We start from the raw sequence: 11985 nt of genomic DNA on the forward strand, positions 1-11985 counted from the left end.
GATAAACCATTTATGTATGGACCTCGCTTTGCTTTGGGGCATTGTCATGCTGAAATAGGAAAGAGCCTTCCCCAAACTGTTGCCACAAAGTTGGAAGCACAAAATCATCTAGAATGTCATTGTATGCTGTAGCGTTCAGATTTCTCTTCACTGGAACTAAGGCGCCTAGCCCGCACCATGAAAAACAGCCGCAGACCATTAATCCTCCTCCACCAAACTTTACAGTTGGCACTATGTATTGGGGCAGGTAGCGTTCTCCTGGCATCCCCCAAACCCAGATTCGTCTGTTAGACTGCCAGATGGTGAAGCGTGATTCACCACTGCTCTAGCGTGCAATGGCAGAGAGCTTTACATCATTCCAGCTGACGCTTGGTATTACGCATGGTGATCTTAGACTTGTGTGCGGCTGCTCGGCCATGGAAACCCATTTCATGAAGCTCCCGACAAACAGTTCTTGTGCTGATGTTGGTTCCAGCAGCAGTTTGGAACTCGGTAGTGAGTGTTGCAACCGAGGACAGACAATGTTTACGCGTTACTTGCTTCAGCACTCAGCGGTCCAGTTCTGTTAGCTTATGTGGCCTACCACTTCGTGGCTGAGCCGTTATTGCTCCTAGACATTTCCACTTCAGAATAACAGCATTTACAGGTGACCTGGGCAGCTCTACCAGGGCAGGAATTTGATTAACTGACTTGTTGGGACTTGTTGGGAGTCACTGAGCTCTTCAGTAAGGCCATTCTACTGCCAATGCTTGTCTATGGATATTGCATGGCGGTGTGCTCGATTTTATACACCTGTCAGCAACCGGTGTGGCTGAAATAGCTGAATCCACTCATTTGAATGGGTGTCCACACTTTTGTATACATAGGAAATACAATTCCATCAATGTCCTTCTGTAGCACAGTTGGTAGAGCATGGCGCTTGTAACGCCAGGGTAGTGGGTTCGATTCCCGGGACCACCCATACGTAGAATGTATGCACACATGACTGTAAGTCGCTTTGGATAAAAGCGTCTGCTAAATGGCATATATTATTATTAATGCCAATAATATTGTTGATTCGTGAGAGAGGAGCGGCAGAGATTCCACCAAGATAAACAATAAGGCTTTCAAATACAGTAGCGATGGCTCCTCACTGTGATATGACAGGCTATTACATAACGTCAGACCTGAATGCCCTCATTAGTATTCCATACCCTAATCTGCCTCCTGATTTTCTGGCATTACATTGTACAAATGTTGCACATGGGAGACCTGATAGCCCACTAAACAATAAACATAGACTACTATTCGTCGTTGGTCGACTGCTTTATGGAATAGTATTCAGAAGCATCATTGCGAACTTGTTTATTCGTCCAGGCTACCTCCATGGTCTTGTTTATCTCACTGTTAGTGCTAGGAGGGAGCATAAATGGCAATCTAACAACCTTGACCACCAAAAAGGACGTGTGATGGTAGCATCTGCGGCCGATAGCCTGCAGTACTTTCTTCTAAATTAATTTTACCCATAAGAAAAAGCTTAGCCATAATGCTTCAATTTGACAAGGAAAACAGGAGCATATAGCCTGTAAACGGCTAATTTATTATCATTGTGTGATCAAAGAGGAAACATCTGCATGGTGGGAAACAATCTGTTGTAGAATATTATGTAATAAAAATATATAATTCACGTAGCCTAAAGCAATAAGACAATTGCCAAATACGACATAAAGCAAACCAAATTTTCCAGATGACAAGTGAAAACATAAAACAGCAGTATTATACCCTTTACAACATACAACATAGTAGGCTAGATCAAGGTCTTGACCATTTAATAACAAGGCATTCGTATATGCGTTTCATAATTATGAAGAATATGTCGTTAAGAGATAAAAACAAAACAAAAAAACAACAATGGATTGCAATCTGACGTTGGTCAGGTAAATTAATGTAAACGGTGGGAACCATGCGAGGAAGATTCCTTCATTCCTGTTTCCCTTTGCCAGTAGGCTACACAGCGTTATCTAATCATCGACACTATGTAACGTCCACAACGGACAAACTTGTACGGTTGACTTACCAGGGTGTTCGCGTATTATCCAAATATTTCAGAATTTTTAACAGTTCTCTTTTTTTGCAATGACAGAAGGCGACCCTTCTTTTGCAAGAGCCTCTGCATCTGCGAGATCACGATGCACGCAGCAAGGGGGAGCTGCAAAGCACCCATGCACATTGGGGGATGGTCCAACGAAGTCATTTGCCTCATTAAATACTTCAATATTGTCCACCATCAGAGTACTGTCATGAAAATAATAGGGCGGATTGGAAACAGTTTGGTCGTTCTACAGTTACTTCGATATAGACACATTGTAGGCTATGGTGTGTTATGAATAGAGAGTGCTGCGAGGCTATGGCCCATGGGTGCAGTCAAGATTGTCGATATATTGATAATTGCAAATGTTTTGAATAGCCCTTAAATGTGACTTAAATGTCTCAACGGGCATAGCACAACCAGATGGAATTTTGATAGTTTTAAGTGTAGACATCCACTTTAGCTTTGAAATTAAATGACACTCTAAATTACTGTTTTTCTCTCAAAGAATTGACTAACGCCTCAATTACACCGATAGGGTTTTGCGCAAAATAGAATGCAGCATCAAATCAAATCAAAGTTTATTTGTCAAGTGCGCCGAATACAACAGGTGTAGATCTTACAGTGAAATGCTTACATACAAGCCCTTAACCAAAAGTGCAATTTTTAAGTAAAAAATAGGTATTAGGTAAATAATGGATAAGTAAAGAAATACAAAAAAACAGTAACAAATAACAGTAGTGGTACCTGTACAGAGTGGTGCACCAGTTCGTCGGGCTATTTTAGGTAATATGTACATGTAGGATTATTTAAAGTGACTATGCATAGATGATAAACAGAGAGTAGCAGCAGCGTCAAAGAGGGTTTGGGGGGGGGACACAATGCATAGTCAGGGTAGCCATTTGATTAGTTGTTCAGGAGTCTTATGACTTGGGGGTAAATGCTGCTGAGAAGCCTTTTGGTTCTAAACTTGGCACTCCGGTACCGCTTGCCATGCGGTAGTAGAAATAATAGTCTATGACAGGGGTGGCTGGAGTCTACCCTCTGTAGTGCCTTGCGGTCAGAGGCCGAGCAATTGCCGTACCAGGCAGTGATATAACCAGGCTCTTGATGTTGCCACTGTAGAACCTTTTGAGGATCTTAGGACCCATGCCAAAGCTTTTTAGTTTCCTGAGGGGGCGGAATAGGCTTTGTCGTGCCCTCTTCACGACTGTCTTGGTGTGCTTGGACCATTCTAGTTTGTTAGTGATGTGGACACTATGGAACTTGAAGCTCTCAACCTGCTCCACTACAGCACCATCGATGAGAATGGGGGTGTGCTCGGTCCTCCTTTTCCTGTAGTCCACAATCATCTCCTTTGTCTTGATTACGTTGATAGGTTGTTATTCTGGCACCACCTGGCCAGGTCTCTGACATCCTCCCTATAGGCTGTCTCGTCATTGTCAGTGATCAGGCCTACCACTGTTGTGTCATCTGCAAACTGAATGGTGTTGGAGTCGTGCCTGGCTATGCAGTCGTGGGTGAACAGGGAGTACAGGAGGGGACTGAGCACGCACCCCTGAGGGGCTCCAGTGTTGAGGATCAGCGTGACAGATGTGTTGTTACCTACCCTTACCACCTGGGGTAGGCCCGTCAGGAAGTCCAGGATCCAGTTGCAGAGGGTGATGTTTAGTCCCAGGATCCCTAGCTTAGTGATGAGCTTTGAGGGCACTATGGTGTTGAACACTGAGCTGTAGTCAATGAATAGCATTCTATTGGAATTATGGTCAGATTTTCTAAATGGGGGGCGAGAGAGAGCTTTGTATGCGTCTCTGTGTTTGGTGTAAAGGTGGTCTAGAGTTTTTTTTCCCCTGGTTGCACATCTAACATCCTGTAGAATGTAGGTAAGACTGATTTGAGTCTTCCTGCATTAAAGTCCCCGGCCACTAGGAGTGCTGCCTCTGGGCGGGCGTTTTCCTGTTTGCTTATTTCGTTATACAGCGGATTGAGTGCGGGTTTAGTGCCAGCAGCCGTCTGTGGTGGTAAATAAACAGCCACGATGAAAACTCTCTTGGCAAATAGTGTGGTCTACAGCTTATCATGAGATACTCTACTTCAAGCGAGCAAAATCTAGAGACTTCCTTAGATTTTGTGCACCAGCTGTTGTTTACAACAGGGGGAAGGCGCACACAGACCGTCACATCATGTGGTTCTGTGTGCACAAAAGTGCAACAATCACCTTCTGCTACCATTTCTGTCAAGCCATCCATGCCTCGATCACACCGAGAGTGAATTTGCATTTTGGTACACCAGAAGTACATTAATTTCCAATTGAAAGCTGTTTTGCCTTGCATCATTGCGTTGCAGAGGCAGTTCCAGTGCGTTCTGTGTGGTGTATATGTAACGGATGTGAAACGGCTAGCTTAGTTAGCGGTGTGCGCTAAATAGCGTTTCAATCGGTTACGTCACTTGCTCTGAGACCTTGAAGTAGTAGTTCCCCTTGCTCTGCAAGGGCGGTGGCTTTTGTGGAGCGATGGGTAACGATGCTTCGTGGGTGACTGTTGTTGATGTGTGCAGAAGGTCCCTGGTTCGCGCCCGGGTATGGGCGAGGGGACGGTTTAAAATTATACTGTTACATGTTAGATTTATCAAAAGGTATGTGTCAAACTGTGTGTAGACTGCTTGACAGAAATGGTAGCAGAAGGTGAATGTTGCATAAATATCCAGATGATGCTGCATACCATTTTGCGCAATAAAGCTTGAGGCGCTGTGCATAGTTTGATGCATACAGATTCGATAAATCCAACCATAGCCAATCATTGCCTTGACAAAATCTGAAACAGGCTGGTATTTACATCATGACTGCTAATCATGACTGCTGAGGATGTGACGTCACCAAAAATATAGAAAACCATGTACCCTGAAAAATACATGTAAAAAAATATAGAAAACCATAACACGCAAACGGTATACGCACACCCGCACAAAAACATATTGAATAATCAGGGACGTTTTAATTTCTCACGGCTGCGCTGGATACCACATCAATACGCATGCGTCGGTCTCTCCGGCTCCGGTCTCAAAACGAGAATCAAGGTAGAAAAGCGGCCTACTTTGATTATTCTGTATTATCTCAAACATCGTACGAAATGGCGTTGTCATAAATTAAAGTCGTGTTTGAATTGTGCTTCTTTAAATAGTCTAACGTCTATTTATGCTTGAATGTTGTTTTTTGGCCCTAAACGTCTGTTTCTAGCTAACGTTAGCTTCACGACTGATAACTATGTGGCGGCAGCTAGCTTGCCCTGTGTTCTCCACTGATACAGTAACACGATTTAGCATTACTGTGGTGGCTTTATAACTAGCTAACTATAGCGTTCGAGTATATCCCGTTTTATTCCTTTAAACATTTATCGAAGGACCCAGGAAGTAACTAATGGGTTAACATTAGCTAACTAACCAGCTGAGAACGAAGCGAAAGCGAGTAACAAGCAGCTAGTTCTAGCCACTAATTAGCTAGCGAACTATGCCAAATTGCCTTGACACAGACGAGTCCTCAACCTTTCTATCATATTGTTCGTATCTTCTGTGTGGTCTATTGGATGCTAGCTGTCACAAGCTAGAAATGTTTGCTGCCAACTAGTTAGCGGTAGCTCACTAAGTCAAGTTAGTTACACGTCTTGAATTTCCGGATACACAACCAGAATCAGACATTTTATATTATTTTGATGCCGGCAGTGGGTCAGGTAAGCTGCAAGTATGCCGCATTCAGGTGCTGGTAGGAACTAGGAAACTTGGAAATGTCCGACTTGTTAACTGGTTGAACGCAGCAGGTGTATAAATGCGACCAGTTTGCAGGAACCCCTCTTTACTTCTGTTGGTCCGTTTTTTAATTAAAAAAAAATCTTAGGACAGGCGGGAGGCAGGGGTGCCATCAAATCATATTCATTAATAATACAACCAGTTTTAATTGCCTTTTTGTTTTTCATTTTAGTTAGTGGTGCCATATTGTTGAAACTCATTTATTAAGTGAAAGTTAGGTTTCGAATTAGACAATTTGCATTTGTGAATATGAAATTTACCTAGTATTATTAGCAGTTGAATTAAATATACTATATCTTTATCTATGTCAGAATTTCTGAAATAAATCGTATCAACACCATGAAATAGTACAACCAGTCCTATTTTTTTTTGTAACAAAATGATGTATGTCAATCCAAAACATTCTACTATAAATACAGGCAAAGAACAAATGCAAAATTGTCTCCTCCATTCCACAGAAATCACAGTTGTATACAATATTCAGCTTGATGTGCTCCAGTAGGTGACAATGCACAATAACTGTTGGTTGACAGCCGCAGATAAACCCCATAGAAGAAGGGATGACAAAGATAGCTAGCTAGCTGTACACCAGTAGACAAGGTCATTTGCCCCAGCCTGTCGGGCACTGTTTTCACACAGTTCTGTTCAGAACTGCGAGGGCTGTCGGGAGTGAAGGACACTGCTAGCTTAGCCAGCTAGACCTAGGGAGGACTCTGGGACACTCGAGGAGGGTGTAACACTGTGGTAGATAACTAGCATGCTAGGTAGCACACGGTGTCGCCCAAAGATTTGAATAACTAACCGAGCCTGTTGTTTCCAATGGGAGTAAATTAATCATAGTGCGCAGAACAAGCAAGGAGTTGGGCAGGACCAAAGACGAGCTTGTAAGGTCCTATTCGCATGGTCTAGGATTTATTTGCATATTTATGGTAGGGATCGCCTACTCTGAAGTGTGCGTTTGCAATAACTCAATTACAGGCTGACTACACCGCTCGCGTCACGTGTGCGAGCGTTGTAAAATACATTTAGAAATCTATATTATTGCATTATTGCACCCACACTGCTCGCACACGCCAATGATCGTCTGCGTTGCCAAGCGCTAAAATAGAAGTAAGCTGTGTGAAGCAGATCGCGCTGCAAGTCCTGCCTCTCCCATCTCCTCATTGGTTTATAGAAGCAGGTACCCACGTGCCATCTCCTCATTGGTTATACCCACATGGGTGACTGAAAGACGAACTAGGTCAGTGCCGGTAATGCACCTAATTTATGAAAGTTGCCAATCGCAATATAAAGTCTAGAAGAAAAAGCCTGGGAGGAGAGATGACTAGAAATGATTCGGTTGACCATTTTATGTGTGGATTAATTGTCGGAGTAGAGGACCTTGTGCATTTAAAGTAAAATAATATCTCAATTTTACTAGGCAAGTCAGTTAAGAACTAATTCTTATTTTCAATGACGGCTATGACGAACTGCCTGTTCAGGGGCAAAACGACAGATTTGTACCTTGTCAGCTCGGGGATTTGAACTTGCAACCTTTCGGTTACTAATCCGACACTCTAACCACTAGGCTACCCTGCCGCCCCAATGTTTATATCCCAGGACAAATTAGCTATCAACAGCAAGCTAGCTAAATAAGACAACTTCGCTAGCAAGTGCAAGCTAGCTTGCTAAATTGCAATAAATTCATGCTTTTTGACCTGTCCCCAAATTTATGTAATTGGTTCAGCGTTTGTTTTGATATTTTAACCTGCATGTCGTGATCGCGTGTGGGGGGACAAAATAAATGTATGCACGGTTTGGGTTCTGTGTTATTCTAAACAATGCAAAGGGTAAAGTCTACAAAACGCAGTCCACTCTGTTTGTTACAGATTCAAGTTTTGGAAAATTGTAATTGTTTGGAGATCAAATGTTTTATTTATGAGAACATTTTCAGAATGTTATCCAAAATCCATCTCGCTCAATCTTCTCCCAATGCCAGTCCCTGGGCTTCCTCTCATCACCATATTTGGAAGTGAGTGGAAACGCCAACCGGATGCTTCACATTTATACATCTGGTGAAATATCTGGCTCATTGTTCTATCTGTGGTATTGCCCTAGCCTTCTGTCTCCTTTTCTAGCGGGAGGCGTGGATGACGGGTAGACAGGTTTTCTCCGGTATACAGCAGGGGGAGGCGAGGGCAACACCGTGTGCTAACTTGCAAGCAAGCACAGAGTGTCGCCTTGGGGGTGACAGGTAGACAGTGTCCTTTGCCCCCGCTTGTCGGGCACTGTTTTCCTCAGTTCTGTTAATGACGTTGAGGGCAGGTGGAAGAGAAGGACACTGTCTACCGATGTTTCTCCCGATCAAAACTGAAAGCGCGAACCACTGCATTTAACCACGGCAAGTTGAATGCAGTAATATGGTTGAATACACACAGTGCAGTTACGCCCTCCGTAAGTCGATGAAACAGGAAAAACGTCAGTACAGAGACAAAGTGGAGTCACAATTCAACGGCTCAGACACGAGACGTATGTGGCAGGGACTCCAGAAAATCACGGATTAGAAAGGGAAAATCAGTCACGTCACAGACAATGACATCTTGCTCCCGGACAAGCTAAACACCTTCTCCTGCTTTGAGGATAACACTGTACTGACACGGCCTGCTCCCGAGGACTGTGGGCTCTCGTTCTCTGTGGCCGACGTGAGTAAGACATTTTAAGCATGTTAACCCTCACAAAGCTGCCGGCCCAGACGGCATCCCTAACCGCGTCCTCAGAAGATGTGCAGACAAGCTGGCTGGAGTGTTTACGGACACATTCAATTGCTCCCTGTCCCAGTCTGCTGTTCTCACCAGCTTCAAGATGTCCACCATTGTTCCTGTACTCAATAAAGCAAAGGTAACTGAACTAAATGACTATCACCCCATAGCACTCACTTCTGTCATCATGAAGTGCTTTGAGAGGCAAGTTAAGGATCGTATCACCTCCACCTTACCTGTCACCCTAGACCCACTTTAATTTGCATACTGCCCCAATAGATCCACAGACGATGCAATCGCACTGCACACTTCCCTATCCCAACTGGACAAGAGGAATACCTATGCGAGAATGCTGTTCATTGACTACAGCTCAGCCTTCAACACCATAGTGTCCTTCAAACTCATCACTAAGCTCAGGGCCCTGGGTCTGAACCCTGTCCTGTGCAACTGAGTCCTGGACTTCCTGACGGGCTGCCCCCAGGTGGTGAAGGTAGGAAACATCACTTCCACTACGCTGATCCTCCACACAACTGCGAGTTCAGCCCCTTCCTGTACTCTCTGTTCACCCATGACTACGTGGCCACGTACGTCTCCAACTCAATCATCAAGTTTGCAGACGACACAAAGTGTGAGTAGTGGGCCTGATTACCAACAATGATGAGCCTACAGGGAGGAGGTGAGGGCCCTGGCGGAGTGGTGCCAGGAAAATAATCTGTCCCTCAACGTCAAGATAACTATGGAGCTGATGGTGGACTTCAAGAGACAGCAGAGGGAGCACGCCCCCATCCACATCGACGCAACCGCAGTGGAGAAGGTGAAAAGCTTCAAGTTCCTTGGCCTCCATTTCACTGACAATCTGAAATGGTCCACCCACACAGACAGTGCGGTGAAGGAGGCACAACAGCACCTCTTCAACCTCAGGCTGAAGAAGTTTGGCTTGGCCCCATAGACCCTCACAAACTTACAGATGCACCATAAAAAGTGGTTACTCAACGCTGCACCCGAGAGGCTGCTGCCCTATGTAAATATAAATGGAATCACTGGTCACTTTAATAATTGAACACTGGTCACTTTAATCATGTCTACATACTGTGTTATTCATTATGTATATTCTGTATTCTACTGTATTCTACTCAATGCCACTCTGACATTGCTCTTCCTAATATTTCTTAATTCCATTATTTTATTTGTATATTTGTGTGTATTGGTGTGAATTGTTAGATACTACTGCACTTTTAGAGCTAGGAATACAAACATTTCTCTAGACCCGCAATAACATCTGCTAAATAGGTGTATGTGACCAATAAAGTGTGATTTGATAGCTAGCAAGGAGGACTCCTTTTTTTTGGGGGGGGTTCATGCAGGAACCAATGGGGGAAATGACAGAGTTCCGACTAGCACGTGAACGCAGCATTCGTATGACCATTATCTTATTACACTTCATGGAGGTCTCAACGGCACAGCTGATGCATGTTGACATGAGCAACATGAGCTTAGCATGTTCAACAGGTGATGGACATGTTCTTCTCCGCCCCTCCAGATGCTGATGCCCAAGAAGAATCGTATAGCCATCTACGAGCTACTCTTCAAGGAAGGGGTGATGGTGGCCAAAAAGGATGTGCATCTGGCTAAGCACCCGGAGCTGGCCGATAGGAATGTGCCCAACCTTCACGTAATGAAGGCCATGCAGGTTAGATGTACTTTCTTCTGGTGCCTCATATAGTGTTACATGATGGAGAATGAAAATAGAGACTAAGATGGGATAAGCTTTATTGTCCCCAAGGGGAAATTTGTCTTTGACACGCAATAAACTGGGGCGGCAGGTAGCCTAGTGGTTAGAGCGTTGGGCCAGTAACTGAGCTGACAAGGTAAAAAATCTTGTCATCTCTGCACCTGAGCAAGGCAATTAACCCACTGTTCCCCTGGCACCGAAGACGTGGATGTCAATTAAGGCAGCCCCTCGCACCTCTCTGATTCAGAGGGGTTCGGTTAAATGTGTTAGTCACATTTTAGTTGAAGGTATTGAGTTGTACAACTGACTAGGTATCCCCCTTTCCCCTAGCAGAATATGTCCTCAACTGTTGCCCTTGTCCTCAACTTGACTGTGACCCTCCCTCTGCAGTCTCTGAAGTCAACTGGGTACGTGAAGGAGCAGTTTGCCTGGCGCCACTTCTACTGGTACCTGACCAATGAGGGCATCCAGTACCTGAGGGACTTCCTGCATCTGCCCCCAGAGATTGTTCCCGCCACTCTGCGTCGTCAGATGCGCCCTGAGACCGCCCGGCCCAGGCCTAAAGGTAGTCTGCATATCATGACCATGTCTGTGTCACCTGGGGCCTGTTCTGGAGGGTTCAAAGTTCAGATAGAAATATATATTGTTGAACAGATATGATTGTCATGTAGAATAGAGGATCATGGCCACTCTTCATTCTATTTATTAGATTTTTGTATTGTACTTCCATTAGTAATGCAGGGTTTACTGTTGGTTTACTGTTTCCTGTAGTCAATCAGCAGGTTCCCTTCATGGATGAATAGTGGTGAATGTTGCAGGTGTTATAGTAGTGTGCAGATCAGAGGAGTGGTGTAAAACATATCCTTCTGTTTCAGGTATGGAGGGTGAGAGAGGTGAGCGGCCAGCTAGGTTTAACCGTGAAGGAGGAGACCGAGACAACTACAGACGTTCTGCTGCACCACGTGAGTACTCAAGCCACCTGTTTATTACGTTCAATAATGATGCACCAATATGGAAACACTGAGCCGATGCTAATATTTGCTTTGCCATGGTGGCTGATAGGGCATTGCAGCAAATGGTAAACTTTATGTAAATGACCTGAATCTCTACTACTCTGATGATCATACTTTCTGTCCTTTTAGCTGGTGCAGACAAGAAGGCTGAAGCAGGCGCTGGTGCAGCTACTGAGTTCCAATTCGTAAGTAAAGTATTTAAAATCAATAGTGGGTGCCATGTCTTATTGTAGCCTAATGCCCACTTGTCAATTGAGATCTTCAACGATTGAAAACTTACCAACTGGTATTGTGTGTTGCAGAGAGGCGGATTTGGACGTGGCAGAGGACAGCAACCACCACAGGAGTAAAACACTGACTCTGTTCTTGTATAGTATAATAAAAGGGGATTGCTGTAATCTCAGTGTGTCATGAATTTCTAATTGCATTGGATGGTGATCATAAGATATATACACTTCACAGGAGGTTGGTGGCACCTTAATTGGGGAAGATGGGCTTGTGGTAATGGAATGGTATCCATGAGTTTGATGCCATTCCATTCGCTCTGTTGCAGCCATTGTTATGAGGCGTCCTCCCCTTAATGGCCTCCTGTGATACATTTGAATTTGTAGGTGGTAATGAGACAACTTTTAT

At 44.3% G+C, this 11985-nt stretch overlaps 2 protein-coding genes across 5 annotated transcripts in view; one reads left to right on the forward strand and one right to left on the reverse strand.

Moving 5' to 3' along the window:
* The window catches only part of LOC118359831 (protein kinase C and casein kinase substrate in neurons protein 1-like), a 54793-nt gene extending 52524 nt beyond the window's left edge, over positions 1-2269 (reverse strand). Inside the window, exon 1 of one of the 3 annotated variants that reach the window (XM_052482200.1) lies at positions 2057-2269. The gene's annotated coding sequence lies outside the window, so the exon portion shown is untranslated. The remainder of the gene's footprint in view (positions 1-2056) is intronic. The other 2 variants (XM_035738644.2, XM_035738645.2) reach the window with 2 other exon arrangements.
* A 2237-nt stretch (positions 2270-4506) lies between these two features.
* Positions 4507-11750, forward strand: LOC118359835 (40S ribosomal protein S10). Of its 2 annotated transcripts, none has more exons than XM_035738652.2 (6): positions 4507-4627; positions 10148-10297; positions 10730-10904; positions 11215-11301; positions 11482-11537; positions 11655-11750. In XM_035738652.2, the coding sequence occupies exons 2-6, from the start codon at positions 10148-10150 to the stop codon at positions 11700-11702; spliced, it is 516 nt and encodes a 171-aa protein (XP_035594545.1). In that variant the 5' UTR covers positions 4507-4627; the 3' UTR covers positions 11703-11750. The 2 variants fall into 2 exon arrangements, with proteins under 2 accessions (XP_035594545.1, XP_035594544.1); XM_035738651.2 differs by lacking the exon at positions 4507-4627 and adding an exon at positions 4976-5143.
* Positions 11751-11985: the final 235 nt, after the last annotated feature.

The sequence above is a fragment of the Oncorhynchus keta genome, chromosome 27 (genome assembly GCF_023373465.1).
Source record: "Oncorhynchus keta strain PuntledgeMale-10-30-2019 chromosome 27, Oket_V2, whole genome shotgun sequence".
Lineage (NCBI taxonomy): Eukaryota > Metazoa > Chordata > Actinopteri > Salmoniformes > Salmonidae > Oncorhynchus > Oncorhynchus keta.